Source organism: Littorina saxatilis, linkage group LG7 (assembly GCF_037325665.1).
Source record: "Littorina saxatilis isolate snail1 linkage group LG7, US_GU_Lsax_2.0, whole genome shotgun sequence".
Lineage (NCBI taxonomy): Eukaryota > Metazoa > Mollusca > Gastropoda > Littorinimorpha > Littorinidae > Littorina > Littorina saxatilis.
The window spans coordinates 30,291,658-30,317,064 of record NC_090251.1 but is presented as its reverse complement, the minus strand read 5'-3'; the positions used below and the strand labels follow the sequence as shown (position 1 = coordinate 30,317,064).

Genomic DNA, 25,407 nt, shown 5'->3' with positions numbered 1-25,407 from the left:
TTAAGTCCTTTGTACTGGAAACTTGCATTCTCCCAGTAAGGTCATATATTGTACTACGTTGCAAGCCCCTGGAGCAATATTTTGATTAGTGCTTTTGTGAACAAGAAACAATTAACAAGTGGCTCTATCCCATCTCCCCCCTTTCCCCTATCCCATCTCCCCCCTTTCCCCGTCGCGATATAACCTTGAATGGTTGAAAACGACGTTAAACACCAAATAAAGAAATTCATCAAACATATACAGTGGATCCCCCAACCCACCCTCCCTCTAAGAAAATCAGGTCTTAAAATGGAGCTCCCGAGGGAGTCTTAAAATGGGGGTAAATTTACAGAGGTTATGAATAAAAAGTCGTAGAAAATGGCGTCTGAAAAGGTGTGTGTGTGTGTTCCATTGTATTCACAACCATTCAAAATCCCTTCAGAGATTCACTTTGTACATAGACATAAGTGAAATGTTTTCACTATACACAGAACATAACCAGGCTATCAAATGTGTGGTATATGTTCAAGTCAGAATGATGCCCTCATTTGTTTTTTAATTTTTAATCAACACAATTTTATCACACCAGCATCAAAATGAAGATGTTTTCTTTTCATCTTAACGTATCACTATGCATCAGGGTTTTTGCCATGATTTCTTTCCTTTCAAAAATGTGACCATAAAAGTGTCGGCAATTTGTCTACAGGGGAGGCAGCCCCAGGCGTTTCTTTTCTCTTTCCGGAAAAACGTTTGGAAAAAAACGGACAAAATTACTGCAAAAGTGCCTGCCAAACGGTTGTGTGACGTGTCTAGTGTGTTGGAGAAGTGTCTTGTGCTTGTCACTTCTCGCTTTCAGCCCTCACCGCTGGCTAGCACCGTCTGTCCTTTTTAGGACAATGCGAAAAGAGAGCAGAATGCGTCAGTCTCTCCTGCCAGTACAATAACCTCTCCACAACAAGCCCTATGTAGTGCCTCCATCGCGGCGACAGGCGTAAACTGGGTACCGCAAGGCCCCAGGCTAGACTACAAGGACTCGGAGGAGGTTGGCCCCTAGACGTGCGGCATGCGGGCCCACCGGTGTGTGGAAACGCCCAGGTGCCCACGAACCAACCTCCAGCTATGGGTCAAATAGCGGGGCAGGATAGGCTCGTCAACCCTGGCAGGCAGCTATCCTAAGAGAAGACCACCCTGAATTCAAAACGAGGGTAGAGGAGGCTCATCATCCATGGAAGGAAACTCGTCTAGGAGAAGGAAAACTCCGAAATGAAACCCACGCAGTCCCTCGAAGACGGAACGGCACTGGCCTTTTTTAGGCGGGGAGCAGACCGGGTGCCTACGCTACCCTCCACAAATGGTTGTGTCATCAACGAATCAACGTGATGGTGTCGTCTTCATGAGTCGCAGCCAGGTGAAGACGGTGCCGGGCCCTCAGCCTCAAAGGGGCCCACCCAATGCGACTGGCGACTCCCACCCATCTGACGTGGCCGGGGATGGGCGGAGTAGAGCTACCGGCTACCAGATCAAACTGCAAAAGTTTTCATTGGTTTAAAAGACGTTCAGGTTGCTAGAGTTTTACAGTGGAACCTCCCTTTTAAGACCCCCCATTTAAGACTTCCCCCTTCTTAAGACCTTGATATTTTGGATTTTCTGTTCATAACGTCTGTAAATATACCCCCATTTTAAGACTCCATCCTTTTTAAGACCTGATTGTATCAGAAACTTGAAGGTCTTAAAATGGAGGTTCCACCGTGCTGTCAAACAAGACGGCCATTACCATTAGTTTTGTACATCTCCTCAGAAGAGGAGGACTTGCACCTGGACGACCCAGGGCTGAAACCAGGGGGGTAGGGGAGAGACCCTGGGAGGGGGCTGACGTCCATCGGCTCCATCTCTCTCCTCGCATCAGACTGAAAATGAAGGACACATTGTGTAACAGGCGGAACCTCGCGGCAAGATCAGAGGAGTCGTCTCGCGTTATCACTCCAGAAGCGCTCATTCAAGACTCCCAGTCCCTCCCCCTGCCCCACCGGTGACCTTTAATAAATGATTTATCAAGGTTTCGGTTCATATATAACCTCTGCAAACTTTACTCAATTTTAAGACTTTTAATTTTTAACGTCAAGCGCTATATAAATCTCCCCATACAATATAAGACTCACCCTGTTTTCTTAATTTTCTCAGTATTTTCGTCACTCTTATACGGAGATTCCATTTTACAGAAAAAAAAAAAAAAAAGGAGAGAGATAGGTTCAATCTCTGCTGACTTAAAATACATGAATGTAATTGTAAAGTCAAAAAGCTATAACTTAAACAATCCTTTACCAAAATACAGGATTGTTATATGTACGCAAAATACCACCCAAAATTCTCTGACAAAATGAAAAGGAGAAAAACAACAGCTGCCATCACCCTGGCTTCTCTCATTATAAAAGAAAACAGAAAGAGGAAGAAAAGACAAATCCTCCACAATTGCACTCACAAGCATAGAGAGATCAGAGATGGGCGGTAGTTCAAGTTTGGGCGGCGTTTCTGGTTTGGGTGGGAGGATCAGCTTCGGGTGATAGATCTTCTCGTCCAAGCGAGACTTGTTCCTGACGCTGTCGGAGAACCAGTCAGGCGTGACGACCTTGACAGTGTCCTCATGTTGCAGCGCCACTTCATATTTCTCCTGTTTGTGCAAGAATTCAAACAGCAAATGAGCATAACCAAAATCTAAACTCAAAGGGAAAACTGCAATCTAAACTGAATTTAGCACTGAAGAATTTTATGACTGAGCCAAATGTACAGATTCCTAGCAGACATTTCTCATAAAACACATTGTTAACACAAATTTTAAAATGTATTAAACAGTAGCCTTCGTCTTCTTTGTTCATAGGCTGTAACTCCCACGTTCACTCATGTTTTTGCGCGAGTGGGTTTTTACGTGTGTGATCGTTTTTACCCCGCCATTCAGGCAGCATACGCCGATTTCAGGGGAAGCATGCTGGGTATTTTTGTGTTTTTATAACCCACCAAACTCTGACGTGGATTACAGGATCTTTTTCGTGCGCACTTGGTCTTGTGCTTGCGTGTACACACGAAGGGGGATAAGGCACACGCAGGTCTGCACATAAATTGACCTGGGAGATGGGAAAAATCTCCACCCTTAACCCACCAGGCGGCCACGGCAGGGATCACGACCTTCCGAATAGGAGGCCGATGTCTTATCCACTGCACCATTCCACCCGTCAGACAGTAGCCAACAAAGGAACATAGAAATAAACAAAATAGCTTACTTGGATGGCAAGTTTTCTCAAACTAAAATGCAGAGATTGAGAGTAAGAAACACATGCATACGCAAAATAAATGAGGTACCATCTAAATTGAAACGCTGACTTACGCTGCAGGTTGAAGTAGTGACCAGATGCGTGACAGTATTGTCCAGCTTCATCTGACACTGACCACCGTTGTACATCACCATCGCCCATAGATTCTTTGCATCATCGGGATCCAGCTACACATAACACATTGTTACTGTTATTCCGTGCTACTATTCTCCATGTGTGTCGAGTTTAAAGTAAGAAGACAAAAGGATCAAGCTTAAAATTTGATTTGTTTTCTCAAAGAACCAATGTCAAAAAGACCACACAAAAGGTAAATAAACACTAAGCAAACTGAGCAAAGCATGTCAATATTATTAAACACACTAACCAACCAATGAAAATTCAACATGTACTTGTGAACAATTTACAAACCCATTTCTCCCATCTATCCTGAAGTTTTCAGTATTGGGCATTTCGTTCGAGTACAGACAGCTGAAGTTCTTTCATGAGTAACAGAAGACAATACAATACAAAACAGTATCTACTCAATACTCATAGCTTTATTCACACATTGATCCCTACCTTCCCCTGAAAAAAAGAATTTCAAATGCACGGTTCATCTTCACTCCTGTAAAACCAATCCCCAGTTGTATCAAAAACTGTTTTGTGATTAATACCATACCTGATGTGGGCAAACTTTTACTCCAGAAAACAACCTGCCTTCCAGTGCAAACAGTTCTTTTCTGGTATGTTGTTAAGAAAAAAAGACTAAACCTTCACCCATATAAATGTATGTTAAATGTATGTTTATTGTATATATGTGCCAATGTATATTTGTAAACTTGTCTTTATATAAAAAAATATTAAAAAAAGAAGAAAAAAAGAAGAAAAAAAGAAGAAAAAAAAAGAAAGAAAAAAAGAAAAAGAAAAAAAGACTTAAACATTTATAAGCCAACAGTGTCCTTTGCATTTCAGCACACCCACACACACAGTGTCTCACACTGCCTCTTTCTCAACAAGGTAAATGTGCAAAGTCATAAATAAAATAAATAATGAAAATGTGACCATTTTATAGAAAAGTAATAATGTTTTCAAACTCAAATTATACACAGCACCAGTGAACAGATATAACTGCATTTTCAAATGGCACAACAAGCAGAGACAATAAAATCTTCTAGCTGTTAGTGTTAGACTAGACCCAAGGATACGGTAGCTGCTTTCCACATTTCACAGACAGAATAACCCACTGGCTCTGGAAAAGAAAAACATAAAATATATTAAACATCATTTTGTGATTCTATTTTACAAATGAAAAAAAGGATCGATGTAAGATGCTTATTATAACAAACAAGTTGCCAAGGGACACAAGTCGCGTAAGGCGAAATTACTACATTTAGTCAAGCTGTCGAACTCACAGAATAAAACTGAACGCACTGCATTTTATCACCAAGACCGCATACTCGTAGTTTCGTCAGTCCACCGCTCGTGGCGAAGGCAGTGAAATCGACAAGCCAGAATAGTGCGGTGGTCGCGCTGAGCGGGATAGCAAAGTTTTCTGTACCTCTCTTCATTTTAACTTTCTAAGCGTGTTTTTAATCCAAACATATCATATCTATATGTTTTTGGAATCAGGAACCGACAAGGAATAAGATGATATTGTTTTTAAATCGATTTCGGAGATTTTATTTTAATCATAATTTTTATATTTAATAATAATAATAATAATAATGGTGATTTCTATAGCGCTTTCGAACACACAAAGCGCTTTACAAAAGCAATAACAACATCATTACCAGAATGACGCCATTGACGGAATAGAACACAATCATAAACACTTTACAACAAAACCAAAAACAAAACATAAATGTTACAAAAATCCAGAGGCTCTTACAGGAACGAACTCTCAGTATACACAACAATTATAATGCACACACACACACACACACACACACACACACCCACCCACACATGCCCACACACACGCACACACACACACACACACACACACACACACAGTAAACATTGTTCATCCGAAAGTGCACCTTCAATTTTCAGAGCTTGTTTTTAATCCGAATATAACATATTTATATGTTTTTGGAATCAGAAAATGATGAACAATAAGATGAACGTAATTTTGGATCGTTTTGTAAAAAAAATAATTATAATTACAATTTTCCGATTTTTAATGACCAAAGTCATTAATTAATTTTTAAGCCTCCAAGCTCAAATGCAATACCGAAGTCCGGCCTTCGTCGAAGATTGCTTGGCCAAAATTTCAATCAATTTGATTGAAAAATGAGGGTGTGACAGTGCCGCCTCAACATTTACAAAAAGCCGGATATGACGTCATTAAAAACATTTATCAACAAAATGAAAAAAACGTCTGGGGATATCATACCCAGAAACTCTCATGTCAAATTTCATAAAGATCGGTCCAGTAGTTTACTCTGAATCTCTCTACACACACACAGACACACATACACCACGACCCTCGTCTCGATTCCCCCTCTATGTTAAAACATTTAGTCAAAACTTGACTAAATGTAAAAAGAACAAAAAAGTCTGAAGTTCTATAAATCTACTGCTGTACAAAGTGCTAACTTGGATCAGCAGAATACAACTAGCTGATATTGATAAGCTGATCAGGAAAAAGGTTGTGGTGGGTCTAGACGATCCATTTTTCTGACACTATGTTAAAGACAAACTTCACTCAGACGCCAGCATGTGGTTTGCTTCCATCTTTATTAAGCTAAAGTTCTCCTCCCCTTTCATACCAATTAAGGATAGGCCATTTACCGATAACGGTCAAAGGGAGGTAATCTACAACTGCAACACTTCTGTCAACAGTTTTAGTTTGAAATCCAATAAAAGATCAGGTAATTTGCAAATTAATTAAATAACTACCACAAACTCATCTTCTTACTGAGCACTTTTTCTCATGCAAACAACCAGAAAAATGACATTTTAATTTGTTTTTCATAATAAAGCAATACAAAACTAGTGTTTCCTTAATTTATTTGAAGTTGAACAGAGAAGGTACACAAAGACAGCAAAACTTCAAACTTACAGAAACGACAGGTCGTTCAAAGAGTTCCTTGGCCTCTGAGTATTCGTCAGGTGCGGTGCTGTCTGCGATGACATGGCTGACAATGTCGCTCAGGTAGGAGTCTCGCTTTGCTCCATGCGAATCAAGCAGTTTTATCACCTGCAACACACAAGATATTTGACTTACATGTTTAATGAGCGCTTCTGGGGTGATAACGCAAGACAACTCCTGTGATCTTGCCGCCAGTTACCAGCCGAAAGAAGGAAGAGGCATAACCTCACCAGAACCGACCATTGTCTGTTTACCGTATAAAATGCACGACTTACACACGAACTGTTACCAAACCGATATGCTATTTGGGACCAATGCAAGTATTTTTTCCTTTCTCGTGTGATCTTGCCGCGAGGTGGCGCCAGGGGCGGGGACATAGCTCAGTTGGTAGCGCGGTGGATTTGTATTCAGTTGGCCGCTGTCAGCGTGAGTTCAAACCCACGTTCGGCGGAAATTTATTTCTCAGAGTCAACTTTGTGTGCAGACTCTTTTCGGTGTCCGAACACCCCCCGTGTACACTACATTGGGGTGTGCACGTTAAAGATCCCACGATTGACAAAAGGGTCTTTCCTGGCAAAATTGCTTAGGCACAGTTAATAATTGTCTACCTATAACCGTGTGACTTGGAATAATAGGCCGTGAAAGGTAAATATGCGCCAAAATGGCTGCAATCTACTGGCCGTATAAAATTTCATCTCACACAGCATCATTGCAGAGCGCCTAGAACTGTACCCATGGAATATGCGCTATATAAGCGTCCTATTGATTACCAGCCGAAAGAAAGAGGGGGCATAACCTCACCAGAACCGACCATTGCTATTGGATTTGAACAGCTGGCTTTGGTTTACAAGCACTTGGCATGATTATGCAAATTCTGCAGTTATGTAAATAAACTTTTAATATTATTTCAGGGGCTGTGGTTATAACTTACAGGTCATTTACCAGGCAGTGCAATTCGCAAATCACTTAATCATGAATTCCCCATTGTCTTCAAGGCGAGAATTGGCAAGAGGGGCGACCGCGAGGAAGTACCGTTTCTTGGGCAATTCTCCCCGCAAGGGACGCTGGGATTTCGCAAGCGAAGGCGAGGGTGCCTTAATGGTGGCCGCGCAGCTGCCAATCTGAATGGCTGTCCACCGACCAGTGCAGACGATCTTTTTGGTATCAATCAATGGTACTTGCTTAGCTAGCCATCAAAACGTACTTTTATACGTGTACTCTCACATCCTAGCTCCGCGAGCAAGTTTCGCCTGAATGAAACATAAGTCAATATAATAATAAGACTAAAAGGTTGTTTATAGTGCTGGTTTCTTTCAAGAATACTTGTATTATTTGCAGATCCATCAATCAAAGGAAGTTTGTGTGTGTGTGTGTGTGTGTGTGTGTCACTGTGTGTGTGTGTGTGTGTGTGTGTGAGTGCTTGCACATGCCTTATCATTATGCGCTGGATGATGAAGAATCTTTATTTTTGATAATATTTCAGAGTGGGGTAATAACAATGAATATAACAGGCACCAATTAATCCATCGAAAAGCCATCACTGCTGACCTTGACTGCTTGAGCATCCATTTCACTGATCAATGAATGAGTCACCCACCCAATGTTAATTGTTATCCCTCCCTCACTGCTCTTTGAAACGAAGATCCAAAATTACTAACTGCTTATATTCTTCACAAATCAAATCGAGCAACACATACATATTGTTCTTTGCAGTTGTGAATGATTGTGAAAGTAAACTGAGCTTTGTAAGTACTAGTAAGCCGACTGTAGCAGAAGGCGTTCCACAGTGATCGGTCTGTGATTAACAGAAGTGTGCAAATTTGGCTTACGTCTTGGCTCACATCTCCAACAATGTAATAAGTAACATCTTTGAAGACGTCTTTGGGTGCATCTGGTGTGCTTTCCTCTTTTATTTTTGGGTCTGCAACCATTTTTAACGTCACGTCGTTACCGTAAGCGCCGAAAACGCGCTCCAGCAAGAACGATCTTTGTTTCCCGCTACAAAGATTTCCTTCCGTCTCGGTGACCCTAAACATATCGCCTCATTACTATGTTGTTGAACTTGAAGGGTTTAAAAAGAACTGCTATCAAACAAGAAAACCACAATAAACATCCCTGCTGTGTTTTATTTAATTTCATGCAATACATTTTAGTCCTTATGTGCAATAAATCACTCAATATCGACTGAAACGAGGACAAAGCTAATGAGAACTGAAACTTTAGTTTTGCGGCCTCGAATATATTCGTACCTTGGAAACAACTCAGTCATATTCTAAGATTAGTCTCAGCATCAGTTACCATATTGTTTTTCCTTCTTGTTTTTGTGTGTCTCTTGTTTGTCCACATTAAGACCGACAGGTCAAAGTTCTTGTCAATGTTTTGCTTTCTCCTGAACTATACGTTCCAATGATATAGAAGAATAAAAAATTAAAAATATTTTAAAAAAAGGTAAAATTAATGGTCTTTAGAATGAACAGACAGACAAACACTTACGGTACATGTAATGAACTTAGCTTAGAAAGCGTTGCTGTTTATATAGCAATCTCGCCAGAGACTGAGAACATGATCTCCTTCTTCTTCCCTTTCCAGCACTATTCTTCTTCTCTCAAGTAACTTTATGTATCCAATAATTTATTTATTTATTTATGACTGTTTTTCCGTCTTCAGAATGCATGTGCCTGTAGTTGGTATGAGTGAGTGCGTTGCGTTCTCGCTGTGCGTCTGTCTGCGAGTGTATGAGTCCGAGTGTCTTGGTCCTTGTCGATTTGTGTTTCGTATAATGTTCACTATGTATTGTATATTTTGTAAGCGCCTAGGGCTATATTTAGATTAGGCGCACAAATGTTCATAATAATAATAATAATAATAATAATGACCCTGACCATCATTCGGCTGGGCCGGCCAGACTGAGACTGCAGTTGTTTGTTCAAGTCGTTCATGGGCTGAAACTCCCACGGCTTTTACGTGTATGACCGTTTTTACCCCGCCATTTAGGCAGCCATACGCCGCTTTCGGAGGAAGCATGCTGGGTATTTTCGTGTTTCTATAACTCACCGAACTCTGTGACATGGTCGGATTACAGGATCTTTTTTGTGCGCACTTGGTCTTGTGCTTGCGTTTACACACGGGGGGGGAGGGGGGGGGGTGTTCTGACACCGAGGAGAGTCTGCACACAAAGGTTGACTCTGAGAAATAAATCTCTCGCCGAACGTGGGGACGAACTCACGCTGACAGCGGCCAACCGCCGGGCTGGATACAAATCCAGCGCGCTACCGACTGAGCTACATCCCCGCCCAGACTGAGACTGCAGTGAGAACACTGAGCAACGCTTTTTAAGCGTAGTTCAATATCTGTGTCAGAAGTGTTTGTCTGCTACCTGTCCAATTTGAAGACCATTCATTGGGTCGACGCACTTGTTGATGTAATGTCATATTTTGTTTTGTTATAAATCAAAATCAAATGTTCCAAAAAGTTACCATTTTTGTTTTTTCATTCTTAATTTGGGAACCGGCTTTGGAAGTCTTTCCATTTGGGGAGTTTCTGAATAAGAGTATGCTGACCTTTTCAAAAGTTTTTTTTTGGGGGGGGGGGGGGGAAGGCCCGCTTACACATGATAGGCCGCAAACATTCAAGAGAAGCCGTGTTGCAAACTTGAATAGAGGACTCGTGAAAACACACACACACACACAAACACACATACACACACATACGCACACACACACACATACGCACACACACACATACACACACACACACACACACACACACACACCAGGGCCGGATCTGGGGGGGGGGGGTTCCTGGGTTTCGGACCCCCCCCCCCCCCCCCCCCCCGGCCATCCGATGTACCTCTCAGAGAAAAGAAAAAAAATATCATCAGACTTATTTACTAGGCATATATGTCTTTGGGATTATTCCACTGAACCACTATGATAAATGAATATCTGAAGTATTTTGTTACTGTTGAAAATGTGTAATTTTGATTCCCAGTTGCAAGGAAAGACCAAAAAATGACCTCAAAAATGCAAAATTTTCTCAGCTTCTGGGAGGCTTTGCCCCCCAGACCCCCCAGCGGGGTGTTGCCCCTGCACCCCACCGGTGCCTCGGCGGCCCCTGGACCCCTGCCTTCAGTTGGACCCCCCCCCCCCCCCCTCCATCAAACGAACTTGGTCCGGCCCTGCACACACACACTGCAAAAGCAAAGAAAGGGGCAGAGCGCACAGTACGGGGAGTAATCTTTACCCGTTCGGCCACGTACATTTAACTCTTGGCTCACCAAGTCTACAACATACCGATTGCGGCAAGTCGCATTAATTTACACATTAGTGGATAAATCAAGAAATGATACCCCAAACATTCAGATAGTTCATATTTTAGTAAGTGTAAATCAACTCCTTCAACCTACTGTGAAAACCGTCATAATTATTTCTCTGTCTGCATTGTCGCAATACATTTCCAACAATCGTTCTGTGGTGGACGATAAATTTGCTGCGCTGGAGGTAGATCATGTTTATTTACTTAAAAAAGATCGTGCTTTTCACTCTTGATCAATTATTTATGAAGATTTATATGTGTGCGAGGATTGTTTCAATGTAGCTACTTAATATCAAAAAAAGATGAGTTTGTAATTCACAAGATGACACGTTAGAAAATGAAGACACTGTGATCCATCATCTAGACTAGAGAGTAGAGTCCAGTGTTTTCTCTGTGTCTGAGATTGCGAGAAGGTGCTTGCGCTGTAATTTCAAGCAATTATCGAGGCAAATCGTCCCTTCCATTGTTTCTGAACGTAAATACTACTCAATCTCGATTCGTAGGTGCAAAAGATAATAACAGACTGGTCAAAATCATTGGTGAAAGTGTGTCAAACATGTTTTGATGAACAACAGTTCTAAGCTCTTCCTCAAATCCGTGCAAGTTCCATTCTGAACTCTCGGTTCTTCCACTTTTGTACAGGCTTGAAATTAAATAAGGATAAAAGCCGTTTGTTTATTTCAGTGCTCTCTATTATTATTCTCTCGTGTACCAGGGTTCTTGTTCTGTATAACTCGCACCAGTGTTGATTATTTTAATGGTCACTCTACATAGGGTTGACTGTATTTAGTCACATAGCACTTACTTCCCTTTGTGGTTTGTAATTACTAACATAGCATGACTTCCCTTCTTTGTCTCTGTTATTCTAGTGAGAAAATATCCAGCGATATTTCTCCGTAGGCCTAAAGTTCGGCCATGACCTAGGCAAAATAACTTGCAGAAACAAGAAAAAGGAAATCTTTTATGAAATGATTGGGAGCCACGCAAATTTGACCTCTTGATTCCGACCATGAACCCGCTGTTGTTAATCTGGAAGGTCGTACCAGAAATGCAGATCTATCTCTGGCCGATTCATAGATTCAACCTACAAACTGCGACCTCATCTGTGATCAGATGGCCAAGCAATGCGTGAAATCTTTTATTCAAAAGCCTTATGGGTCGTTTCGACAAGCATTAAACGTATGAAATTAACCACATGCAGTTTATTTCTTCAGAAAATTGCAAACGCATCAATACAGTTGGGTTCGGTGTTTTGTGCAGAAATGTCTTCTACATGATAGATTCGCTGATTTGTCTTACGAAGCCGTCATCAACACGAACACAACGATTGCAGAAGCAAACTCTGTACCTACACGACCGAGACACAAGACTGATTATTTCACAGCTGCAATGCGAACAGAGAACTAAAAGACGTTTTGGGTAAGCTTACTCGCGTCAAGTCTTCACTGACAAGCTAGGAACAGACGGAAAAGTCAGAACAAAAGTAAATGACATCAAAGTCTCTTTCGTTTTGCGTGTAACTTTGTCATGACGTCTTTTTGTGACAGTATGCGCGACAATTTTTTCGCTTCCGGTGTCATTTTAGACTGAAAAGCAACTTAAAAGAAGTAGCTGAGCCTGTGTCTTAAAACAGCTGAAACACTCTTTTGGGTTGCCGTTTCAATGTTAACCAAAAAGTTAAAGAAAAAAACCAATGTTCAGTTGCGAAATGACAACGGACTGAGCATTTATTCTGGTTGATGAAGGTACGATTGAAGCTTTTGGTCACTCCGTCAACCAACAAGACTAGATTTGTAGCAGACGACAAACAAAGTATGCGTTTTTCCTGTCTTGTGATGACGATTATGCCGTTATAAATTACCTGTACGTTGTGAAGACATTTCAAAACAAAATTTAGCTTTGATGCGTCACGGGATACGTTTTCATCCATGGAATTGGTATTTTGTCTCGGCAGGGTGAATGAATTCATGATGTCTTTTCCGGCCAAAACTGACCTTGCCAAGACTGAAACAAAATATAGTTCTACAACTTCTAGGCTTGCGTTGATTATTCTGCCCATGGTGAATTTCCCATGCTTTGTTTCCACATCCCATGACAAATTCTCCTTACTTCGGTCATGCCATATATACTTTACAGCTCAGATTCATTCATGGCATAGCGTGATATTTTGTCTCGACGGGGTGAAAGAATATAATGACGTCACTCTCGGCAGAGCCTCAAGTGACGTCATCATATTCATTGACCCAGTCTCGACAAAATATCACGCGATACCATGGATGGACGGAGCTGTAACTTATACGTACATGCTTTCATGTCCTTTTTTTCAGTCGTTAAAAGAAGGCAGGATGGCTGGTCACACAGCTGCTCCAGCCAAGAGAAAAGAAATCTACAAGTACGAGGCACCATGGACGGTGTACAGTATGAACTGGAGCATTCGGCCAGACAAACGCTTCCGTCTTGCCCTCGGAAGCTTTGTAGAAGAATACAACAACAAGGTTTGTTGATTTTGATGGAGTGCTATCTTTGACATATATGTGTAGCAAATGCAGTACATCTAAAGCACAAATGAATGCATGGGCTAGATCCATGGACAACGTACATTACAATTTTACGGGGTAATGTTTTGTTCAGAAATGATTTGAAACTTTGAAGGTGACCTGTCTATGTGCCGCTTTTCAGCACATCTTTTAAGCACAGACAGGTTTGCTTGGTGCATTTTTAAAGTGCGAGAGCAAGGCAGAAGGGTTTGAAAACATTTCTTTACAGGTAACATATGTTTGTTTAGTGCTAGCCAACAATTAACTTGAGTTAACACATCCGGTTTTGTATTGTGGTTACTCAGATAATCACTTTGTGTATTGCTGTCTTGTACACATTTTTAGTTCTTTCTGTAAAATATAGGCAGTTTTGCTGGAGTCCTGCACATTTTGATTTAGTGATCTTCATTTACTTTTACATTTCTTTTACAGGTTCAGATTGTATCTCTCGATGAAGAAAGTGCAGAGTTTACATCCAAGAGCACCTTCGACCATCCGTATCCAACCACAAAAATCATGTGGATTCCAGATTCAGTGAGTGAAGTATACTGTTTTAGTCTGCCAAAAACATGTTTTACTGTTTTAGATATATATTTTCTGAGTTTTCCTTTGGAGAAAATGTGAACAAATGTTGGAGAAGTTGAATAGCCTGGTCTAATCATGAGCAAAAGTTAATCAAGTTTATGGTTTGGTTTACCTTTGAAATATGATTAGTCTATGTCCTTGTGGTGAAATGGAAATGGAAAGGGTTGAATCAGACGCTGACGGCGCTGCGAAAAAATGTGAATCTTTGTATTTTATGGAAGCATGTATATAATGTGCTCTTTGATGAGTATTTTCCTTTTTATCTGAGACAAATTGTATTAGTTGTATATATCGTGTTGTGTTTTTGATTGAACTTGTAAATTGAACTTGTAAAGCGCTTCGAGCTGTGGAGAAGCGCTATATAAATGTCCATTATTATTATTATTATTATTTATTTAGCAACACTATGTTGTTGTTTTTTCTTGCAGAAAGGAGTATTTCCGGATCTGATGGCCACGAGTGGTGACTACTTGCGAGTCTGGAGAGTGGGCGACTCTGAAACAAGGCTCGAGTGCTTGCTCAACAATGTGAGTTAAGGGCGAGCTGCAAGATTGTTTCCCTTTTTTTGTGGGAGAGCTTGTATTTATATCAGTTTTGATGCATAATCCCATGTTGCTGTCTTTGTCTATCAGTCTGTCTGTCTTTGTGCATCTCACTCTTTCTCTCTCTCTCTCTCTCTCTCTCTCTCTCTCTCTCTCCGTTGAAAATACATGGAGGTGGAATTGGAAAACAAATATTGAGTCAAATAAAACAATTATGCAGTCATGAATCGATGAACATTAATGTACTGGAAGTGCAAGGCAGGGTTACATTTTCTTGTGTTTAAGTTAACCTTATATAACGTACATTCAGACCGGCACGGTTGGCCTAGTGGTAAGGCGTCCGCCCCGTGATCGGGAGGTCGTGGGTTCGAACCCCGGCCGGGTCATACCTAAGACTTTAAAATTGGCAATCTAGTGGCTGCTCCGCCTGGCGTCTGGCATTATGGGGTTAGTGCTAGGACTGGTTGGTCCGGTGTCAGAATAATGTGACTGGGTGAGACACGAAGCCTGTGCTGCGACTTCTGTCTTGTGTGAGGCGCACGTTATATGTCAAAGCAACACCGCCCTGATATGGCACTTCGTGGTCGGCTGGGCGTTAAACAAACAAACAAACAAACAAACAAACGTACATTCAGAATTGGTATGAAAATCGGTTTGGTAACCTTTTCTGCTACATACTTGGTGGCATCGGAAGTTTCAGGCTGCCTTACTGGGTGTTTTTGTTGTTATTATTTTCTTCATTTTGAGTAGCCTCTTACTGAATTTTGCTCTTTTTTTTTTTCCAGAATAAAAATTCAGATTTCTGTGCCCCGTTGACCTCCTTTGACTGGAACGAGGTGGATCCTAACTTGCTTGGCACATCTTCCATCGACACAACCTGCACAATTTGGGGCCTGGAGGTATGCTATTTTATTGTGATTTGAAGATTTTTTTTTTCTTGTCTGTGCTTGCACAATAGATGATTTTCCAAAATATTTCTGTCGGGTTTGTATAGGTTGTGAAAGAGCGAGTAGCCTTGCTTTTGCTCAGACAAATATTGACATGTGCTTCCTGTACACATGGTTGAGACAGACACCCTTGCTAGATGGCACAATGAGAGACAGACAGTATTTGTGTTACACCAACAGTATTTGTTCTAATTTGAAAAATAAATCCATACTCATTTCACACATACAAGTATTTTTCGACTTGCAACCCAACATATTATGTCAACTGAGCTTTACACTCTGATAATATTTTGCTGAAGTTTTTATTTACGTTGAATGACTTTTTTTTTTTCTACGCCTATTTTTTCATTGAAAACATATTTTTCGACTTGCAACCCAACATAAGTCAACTGATCTATACACTCTAATCATATTTTGCAGAACTTTTTATTTATGTTTTATTTTTTTTTTAATTTTTTTTTATGCATGAATGTGAGTGGGTTGTTTTCGTTTAAAACAGACAGGCCAAGTACTGGGACGGGTGAACATGGTGTCGGGCCATGTGAAGACACAGCTGATCGCCCACGACAAGGAAGTCTACGACATTGCCTTCAGTCGGGCGGGAGGAGGCCGCGACATGTTTGCCAGTGTTGGTAAGGGCTAGTGTTTGAATCAACTTCAATAACATTTTAAAGGTGGGGAGGGGGGGTGGATGCGGTGAGTAGATGGTGCGGTAGCTAGAGGAATTGCAGTTTGTAATCGATGGAGTATAACCTGGTGTCATTTTTGTTTGGCGTGTGTGTTTTTCTAGTCATTGCTGGTTCTCTTAGTATTCATTGATGGTATAGTTCGGCTGAATTACCATTTCTCCCAAGTGTCTAAATCTCACAAAATAGAACACAATTTCCCTTCTTGTTTTTTTTTCTTTCTCAGTTCAGTACCTCGGTGTCTTTTCTTTACTTTGGTGTATTATGTGCACTAAGAATGGTTTGTTTGACAGATAATATTCATGACTGGCTTTAGAATAATTGTCTGATGTATTAAAATCAAAAACCAAGAAAGGTATGTTAAATTGTTATAGGAATGTTTAATTGTGACAAAACGTTGCGTTACGTTTTTTTGTTTTTGAATGTCTGATGTATTAATTACACTTCATGCATAATTTCTTTCAGGCGCTGATGGCTCAGTTCGAATGTTTGACCTCCGTCACCTGGAACACTCCACTATCATTTATGAGGATCCTACCCACGTACCACTGCTGAGGCTGGCCTGGAACAAGCAGGATCCAAACTACCTTTCTACCATGGCCATGGACGCCTCTGAAGTGAGTATTGATGCAAAAAGAACCCACAACCAAAAAAAACACCCCACTGTTTTAGATGACATCTGGGGGTGTCTTTCTTTCTTTATTTGGTGTTTAACGTCGTTTTCAACCGTTCAAGGTTATATCGCGACGGGGAAAGGGGGAGGATGGGATAGAGCCACTTGTTAATTGTTTCTTGTTCACAAAAGCACTAATCAAAAAATGGCTCCAGGGGCTTGCAACGTAGTACAATATATGACCTTACTGGGAGAATGCAAGTTTCCAGTACAAAGGACTTCACATTTCTTACATACTGCTTGACTAAAATCTTTACAAACATTGACTATATTCTATACAAGAAACACTTAACAAGGGTAAAAGGAGAAACAGAATCCGTTAGTCGCCTCTTACGACATGCTGGGGAGCATCGGGTAAATTCTTCCCCCTAACCCGCGGGGGGATCTGGGGGTGTCATGGTGCATAAAAATGCTGCCTAGAAATAGTTGGCGCCTGGGTTGATTGTTGCTCTTTCTTGGTTAAGACATTTAATTTCTTGTGGAAAGCTCGTGACTGCTTGCCAGAACACTAAAGAAATTGCCAGAATGCTGGCTTCTGCCATAGCCACATGGACTCAATTGCATGTGCAAAGATGTGTGTGTATATCACTATACCATGTGTGATTGAGCAAGGTGCGTGTCTGATGTACTCATCAACCTGTCTGTGTGTGATTTGCATGCTTTCCATGATGAGATGAAACAATTTTGTCTCCAAACTCGTTCCAGGTGATCATTCTGGATGTGCGAGTGCCGTGCACACCTGTGGCGAGACTGAACAATCATAGAGCCTGTGTCAATGGTATTGGCTGGGCTCCTCATTCAAGCTGCCATATCTGCACTGCTGGTTAGTCTGCTTAGTCTGCTTATTTTCATCCCGATTTCTTCTTTTTGTTTTTCTCTCTCTCTCTTTATTTATTGCATTTGTCTGTGAATGTCTTGCAAAGTTTGGTAAAGTTTGTGTGTGTGAAATGTCAAACTGTGCTATGTGATGAATCTTATCACACTGACAGTGACACGAGAAGGAACATTTTAGCTGCGTTTGTTTAAATGCCATGTCTAAGCAAAATTCAGAAAGGGACATTTTAGCAAATCTTCTCATATAGCCAATCAAACAGAAGGTGGCAGGCACTCTTCCGTTTGTAACTTTAATCGCATGCTCTACTACAATAATTAATACATTGTAATCCAGATTTTTCTTTGCATTTGACAAGTTTTGAACAACTCAGGACAGCCTTATTGTGAGTAACAAATGTAAATAATCTAACTGTCTTGTTCAAGGTGACGACCATCAGGCCTTAATATGGGACATCCAGCAGATGCCTCGAGCTATAGAGGATCCAATCCTGGCCTACACAGCGGGCGGGGAGATCAACCAGATCCAGTGGTCGTCGACACAACCCGACTGGATCTCCATCTGCTACAACAACTGCATGGAGATCCTCAGGGTCTAGATGCAACAATGACACTTTGTGTGTATGGGGGGGGGGGGGGGGGGGGGAGGGGTATGATAGGGAATGGGGGGGGGGGGGGGGTCAAGATGATTTGGGACTATGTGGTCAATTTTTTGCAACTGCAGGGAGATCCTTAGGATCTGACACAACAATGACACTTTTTTCTTTCTTTAGTCACGAACAGTTACTTTATTGGGGGGGGGGGGGGGGGGGTGGGGTAGGGTAGTCGAGATGATATGGAACTATGTGGTCGATTTGTTTACAACTGTTGCAACAACTGCATAGAGATCCTCAGGGTCTAGACACGACAATGACACTTTTTTTTTATCGTGAACAATTACTTTATTGAATGGGGGGAAGGGGGTCGAGATGATTTGGAACTATGTGGTCTCTTTTTTACAACTGTTACGATAACTGCATAGAGAGTTTGGACGGAACAACTAAACTTTTGACTCCAGGGTGGTGACTTTTTTGATGGGTGGGGTGAATGGGGTGGGGGAAGAGGATTTGAGACCAGGGGTTGTGTTCTTTTGGCCTAATAATAATAATGAATATTATCATGAAAATAACAATATACATTCTTGTACAGTTTTAGAAATAAGACCATTGTTGGTAAGGGGGATAACTCTCAACTGCAAAGTTTAGTCACTTCCAAGTTTTTCAAATAAAACGGCTCCTGGTATACGAGTTTATCCTTTCTTTTACAAGGCGCAGAAGGACAAAAATTGCAAGGGAGGGGTGTAAGGGAATGGCTGAAGTTTTGTGAATGTTTTCTTATAATAATAATAATAATAATAATAATAACGGGTATTTATATAGCGCCTTATCCGAAGTTCAAAGCGCGTATGCCATGTGAGATGGAATTTTTTAACACAATATATCACGCATTCACATCGGCCAGTAGATCAACAGCCTATAGGCGCTGCATCCACCTTTCACGGCCTATTATTCCAAGTCACATGGGTATTTTGGTGGACATTTTTATCTACGCCTATACAGGGATGAAAATCTCCGTTTTTTCCGACTTTTCCGATTATTTTCAATGGGCCATCCGATTTATTTGTGCGATTCCGTTTTTTGGCTCACGAAGTGTAGCCTATGCGATCGTAACTTTGTCTGTCTGTGCGTTTGTGCGTGTGTTTGTGCGTGTGTTTGTGCGTGTGTATGTCTGTGGTAGAAACTTTAACATTTCGTCATTTGAAGACATCACATTATGGCGTAAGAGGGTTAGACGTCACGCGAAGGAATTACTGAAAGTCTCGGTCATTGTTTTTTGAGCGGGCCGAGACTAGTTGGCAGTCGTGTCGTAGATTGTTGACACTCTCTCTCTCTCTCTCTCTTTATTTTGCACCCACTGACATTTTTTTCCCGGGGCAGCATGCCCCTGGACCCCCCCCCCCCCCCCAGTAGTCTGAAAGTGATATAAAATTCTATATATATATATAGATATATATTTCATGACAATACCAGCTTGTTGTAATCCCTTTTTAATGCCTGAAAAAGAAGTAGATTTGCTTTCAAATGAGCACCAGATTGCTTCATTTTGTATGTATTTTGGGGCCATGTTTGAATCCAATTTTAAGGCTCAGATTGCACCAAATTGCACCCTTGAAAAAAAAAATTTCCCCCGGACCCCCCTAGAAGTCTTGGCGCTTTGCGCTTGCGAAACTTGGCGCTATGCGCCTTCGAATTTTTTTTTCAGTTTTTTTTTTTTTCAGTTTTCATGCCTGCTATACAATTTTGCCAGGAAAGACCCTTTTGTCAATCATGGGATCTTTAACGTGCATACCCCAATGTAGTGTACACGAAGGGACCTCGGTTTATCGTCTGATCCGAAAGACTAGCAATTGAACCCACCACCTAGGTTAGAAAAGGGGGGAGAAAATTGCTAACGCCCTAACCCAGGGTCGAACTCGCAACCTCTCGCAAGTGTGTTACCACTCGGCCACCCAGACCATTATGCAGTAAATGGATTGTGGTTTTTGTTTGCTTCTGGCATTTTTTACAAACCAAGTCTTTTTTGTGTGTGCGGGAGAATGCGTTGTAAATGTACGTTTTCATTTCATAGGGAGTTTTTCTGCTTTGCGAGTTATTAATTTGTGAAAATTGTGCTCCCAGTGGAGAGCTGTATGCGGTTGCTGATTGACGTAATGGAGGGATTTGTCAGAATGAAAGGAGTGTGGAGTATAGAGTGTGAGTGCGAGAGGGGGAGATAAGTCTTTTGGAAATTTCCTTTTACTTTTTCACGTCTTTTCATATCATGTGCAGCTATATATTTCAGACTTGATAGGTAAATTAACACATGGCTGTTCAGTCAAGATGATATTCTGAAGGTAAATTATGTAGCCTTTGTTTGTTGTAAAGAAATTAACATGAGCCTATAATCTACATTGAAATAAAACTGAATAATTGATTTTCTACAGATAACATTTTTCATGCAAATGATTTGATGTAATTTTCTTTGAAATGTTCCCACCTTTTTGCTTGTGGTTTGTAAATATATACGTACACCTGATTTTTGTGAGTTCTGTTTGATTCATCCTTTTCCAATGTTTGGCGTGCAACAATGCAACTCATTATGGTTCCTCTATTAGGTATGAGATGACAACTTTTTAGAAACTGTTTTATGCATGAAAATAAGGTTTTGAAATCATGTATGGAGAGTTCATGTGATTACTGGAGCTATATGGAAAAGTTGTTTCTAATCATACAATAGCTAGAGAAGTAAACTTGATTCTTATCACTGAAAAAAAAGACATTCTTATCATAGACAAGCTTGAGATCAAAAGTTGTTTTCAATCAAAGCTAAATTAGAAATGAAAATTTGTTTCTGGTCATGTAAAAGCTAGACATCAAAAGCTTTTTCCCCCATAATGGAAAAGCGTTTTTGTCAGGGCATAGTATAAAGATAGATTTTGTTCTGAGAACATTCATTTCTTTCACAGTTCAGACACACATTGCAAGGATAATGATAAAAGTACTGATCCTATCATTTGATGATTAGTCAAAAGGTGCAAGTGAAATGAATCGATGCCATTCCGATCTCGTATCATCACTTCTTTCAGTTTCTGGGTTGCATGTGCTTTGTATCGTTTTCATTCATCCCACATAATGTTAGTGCTGTATCAATGCCTATTCATTGCAGTCAGTCGCCATAGTCATTCGCTAAATGTTTATGTGCTTTGTCAGTTTGTGTGTGTATGTGTGTACAACGAAAAAAAATAAAAACTTACGTCCATACATTGTGTACATGTAGTTGCACGAGTGTGTCTGCATGAATGCTTTGCCAAAGACTACATATATCATCAGAGTATCATCAAACAATCACAGAATTGAGAAACAACAAACAAACTGTTAAAAAAATTTTTTTACTTTGATGCAGCTTTAATCAAAAATTTTAGTGTAAATTTTCATTTGATTAATATACTTACCCAAATCTCATAAATAGCAATTTACTTCCGTTAAGTGCTTAAACGTTGAACACGCTTCCCTGGTAACACAAGGGAAGCCACTCCCCTAAAGAAAAATCACATAAACAGTCACTAGACCACGTGATACCTCAGGGTAGGCTCCCCTTATCGCCACGTGACACGCGGCCGCCATCTTCAATTCACTTCTTGACAAGCCTGAGCAAGTCTGAAAGCGGGGTAGGTGGGAGGGCATTTGATATGAGATTTGGGTAAGTATATTAATCAAATGAAAATTTACACTAAAATTTTTGATTAAATTACATATTACTTCCCCAAATCTCATAAATAGCAGATTGCTACTTAAGGAGGTGGGATCATAAAACATGAATATAAGCAGACAGACAACTCACCCTAAGTTCTGGGTAGAGCCTGCCCGGCAACCACGACCGCAGGTAGGACGTTGCATCCATAAGGACGAGTGCCAGAGACGTCCCTCAAATAGTAATTCAGGAAGACGTCTTCTGATCTCCAGTAAGCGGCGCCCAAGACCTCAGATAGACGCCTGGATTTGAAGACAGCGAGAGATGAGGCCCAAGCACGGGTCTCATGAGTCCTCGCCGAGGAGAGAGGAAGGATGAACTGAGAAGAACGCCCACCATCATTCTGCTGCCACCACACATAGGCTTGTCTAATGAGAGTGGAAGCCCATTTTGCTAAAGTGACTTTGGCAATGTCTTTGTGTCTAGCTGTGTTCGTGGAGATGAATAACAGCTTCTGACTACTAGCCCGAATGGGGCTTGTACGAGATAAGTAAGTCGTTAGCGCACGAACCGGACAGTTCATAAGATCTGGATCGTTTGGAGCTAATATATTAGACAGTGGATGAACTGTGATCACTGGTGATTGCTGATCTGGTCTCTGATTTAGAAAATCTGGTCGAAAATTAAGCGAGACGAAACCGTCTGCTTGAAACGAAATGTCTTTCTGCAGGCCAGATAAAGAATGTACCTCGCTACCGCGTCTGGCTGAAGCTAACAACAGTAACATTAATGTCTTGCGGGTTAGATTTGGTAAGCTTGCAGCATGCAAAGGCTCAAAGTCTGACGATCTCAAAAATTCAAGAACAAGAAAGAGATCCCAAGCCGGTACTGGTTGTTTGTTTTAATATCTGCAATCGAGGCGCCTTTCAGCACTGAAGCTATTGGACCGCCAAGATTGATAACATGCCCTAACTGTCGTAATGTTGAAGATATAACTGATCTTCTAACCTTAAGGGAGGATGCAGAACAACCTTGTGAAGACAACCAAGCCAAATGATTAGCGACTTGCATGGACCTAGGCGCTACTGGGTTGACGTTGTTTAACTGACACCAAGTATTCCAAGCTTTCTAGTGAGAGGAATAAACCGAATTTGTGGAAGCTCTGTGAGCTTTCTGAATCAACGAAACAGTGATGTCTGAAGCACCTGCGTGCAGAAGAGAATTTCTCACAACATCCACCCGTGAAGAAGCAGAGACTGCGGATTTCCGTGAGGAATGCCTGTTCTTGGTTGTAGAAGCTCTCCCTTTACGAGATTGAGAGGGACGGGAGAGCCCCGAGACAGACGTAGTAGGTCCGGATCCAGTGTTGGCTTGTCCATTTCTGATTAAGTCTTGGAGTTTGTCCACTCTCCTGAGAGAGGGCCGAACGGTCCAGGCTACTGTGTTGAATCTCATGCCCAGGTAAGAAAACTCCTGAGCGGGAGTGAGATCCGACTTGGTCTGATTGACTGCAAAACCCATATCCAATGCGAGGCGCAGGACGACATGAGTGTGAGAAAGGCAAAGATCTCGAGCCTGATGCAGAATCAGCCAATCGTCGAGGTACGCCCAAAGACGTACCCCCTTCTGCCGAATAAGAGCACAAATCTATCGAACACCCATTGTGAAGATCCATGGTGCTAAGGATAGGCCGAAGGGCAGGGCCCGAAACTAGTATGCCTTGTTTCTCCACCGAAACCTCAACCACTTCCTGTCGCAAGGATGGATGAGAAGATGAAATACGCGTCTAAGAGGTCGATGGAGGTGACCCAATCGCCCGGGCGAAAGGTGTCCCTGACCGTAGCTGGTGTTTTCATGGTAAAGCGTATGTCCCTTAGGCGTTCAGAGAGGAAAGTTCCAGAACTGGGCGCCACCCCCCTGAGGCCTTGGGTACCACGAAAATCCGGTTGAAAAATCCGGGGGAGGAATGATCTAATACTACCTCCACCGCTTGCTTCCGTAAAAGGGCCAGAATCTCGGCATCTATGACCATGACTGATTCCTTGTTGGCCGGAAAAGAAAAGTGAGGGAGAACTCTGGTAAGAGGAGCCTTTTCCTCTTTCCAGAGAAGCCGGAACCCCGATCTGACTATCCCTACGATCCAATTGTTGGTTACGTTCTGCATCCAAAATACGATCGCCCGAGACGGACCGCCCACCATCACGGGGATGGCGGCTGCAGGGATAATCAGATCAGGGGGGAATCACTGAGGGTTGGGATTTCGCCCAGACCCCCGAGACTTGCCAAAGGAAGGCTTCTTATTGCCAGAAGAAGCACCCCTTCCACGACCTCGAGAGGAACCAGAGTTTTGCTTAAAGCTACCTTTAACCGCAGGGGCCATGTAGGTAGCAGAGTCGGATTGTATGGTATGACTAGCGGAGCGTTGAGTGTATCTGGCAAACTCCAAATCCTTTGCCTCTTGGGTCTCTTTGTGAAGAGCATCAAGAGCCAAAGGACCAAAGAGCGCCTCCTCCGTGAAGGGAGATGTGCGCAAAGAGTCAATAGTTCGCCGATCCTGCAGTCTGGACTCGGAGAGGAAGTTATCCCTTCGAGTAAAAACTGCATGAGCGTAGAGCCGTGCTGATGACGCCATTTGTTGCGCCGAAACTTTAGCCAATGCCGACAAAAGAGCCGCCACATCCTGTTCGCTTGCATCTTGCCTGAACTCAAATGGTTCTAGGGAAGAAGTAAGCGCCCGCGTCAAAGAACGCAGCAGCGTATCCGAGAGGGATGCAAGTTCCAGTGCAGATCTGCCTGTTTCCTCTAACCCCAGAAGAGAAGATTCAGTGTAAGGAAACGCTTTATCCTTCTTGAAATGCTCAAAACGCAGGAAGTCAACAGCTGGAGTCACCGGAAGTGGAGCCCGAGGTAGGGCAAAAGTTTGAATCAACCCGCGATTGGACTGTTTCAACACTAACTTCCTGTGTGTGGCATGGCGAAACACAGAAGCCTGCTGCTCTGTGGCCAGCCATGAATCCACTGAAGGAGGAACCGGTCCATGCGCCACCAGAAGTGGCACTGGGCGAAGAGGAATGTTACTACCCAGCGGTGGGTGAGTAGCCAAAACTTTCGCCATTTCATAAGCCACCAAGGGAGATTCTGAGAAACGAAACCCCGAGGCGACAGGTTGCGATGGTAAAAAATCGTCAACCGCTGATTTAGGAGGAGCAGAATCGTCTACAGCTGCGACCACTCCCTCCGGAAAATACCGTGAGGTCACCTCTGCTGCAAGAGCAAGAGCCTGGATAAACCTTGCCGGTAACCGGAAAACTTCCTCATCCTGTTCGGAATTAGTACTTCCGTAAACAGACGAAGAGTCTTGCGCAAAAGCGCTTCCTTCCGGTAAGAAACCGCGTTCAGTACACTCAGTATTACTGGCAGCGGTAACCGGAACCGAGCGAGGTCGATCACCGGAAGTGACCGCCTCTCGAGACATCTGGCCAATGTCCTCTTCCGGTTCCGCACGCGGACCGGAAGATGCCTGTGCTATCGACGAAGCGTTATGTAGAATACGCTCGCGACGCACCCCCAGTGGGGTGGCACAAGAAACGTCCGCAAGAAAGGAAGGTGTACCCGCTATTGGACGCTCTTGTAAGACACGATTGT

At 42.1% G+C, this 25,407-nt stretch overlaps 2 protein-coding genes across 2 annotated transcripts in view; one reads left to right on the top strand and one right to left on the bottom strand.

The window, feature by feature from the left end:
- Positions 1–8,362, bottom strand: part of LOC138971129 (PAX-interacting protein 1-like) — a 29,281-nt gene extending 20,919 nt beyond the window's left edge. The window contains exons 1-7 of the mRNA XM_070343757.1: positions 8,208–8,362; positions 6,349–6,486; positions 4,490–4,533; positions 3,964–4,024; positions 3,359–3,472; positions 2,459–2,647; positions 1,754–1,886 (exon numbers count right to left, since the gene is read on the bottom strand). Of these exons, the coding sequence (XP_070199858.1) occupies positions 1,754–1,886; positions 2,459–2,647; positions 3,359–3,472; positions 3,964–4,024; positions 4,490–4,533; positions 6,349–6,486; positions 8,208–8,309 (781 nt within the window). The 5' untranslated portion in view covers positions 8,310–8,362. The remainder of the gene's footprint in view (positions 1–1,753; positions 1,887–2,458; positions 2,648–3,358; positions 3,473–3,963; positions 4,025–4,489; positions 4,534–6,348; positions 6,487–8,207) is intronic.
- A 2,477-nt stretch (positions 8,363–10,839) lies between these two features.
- Positions 10,840–18,121, top strand: LOC138971128 (DDB1- and CUL4-associated factor 7). Its single transcript, XM_070343756.1, has 9 exons — positions 10,840–10,877; positions 13,020–13,187; positions 13,662–13,763; positions 14,243–14,341; positions 15,142–15,255; positions 15,803–15,935; positions 16,455–16,606; positions 17,368–17,485; positions 17,920–18,121. Exons 2-9 carry the CDS (start codon positions 13,038–13,040, stop codon positions 18,090–18,092), a joined length of 1,041 nt encoding a protein of 346 aa, XP_070199857.1. The 5' UTR covers positions 10,840–10,877; positions 13,020–13,037; the 3' UTR covers positions 18,093–18,121.
- Positions 18,122–25,407: the final 7,286 nt, after the last annotated feature.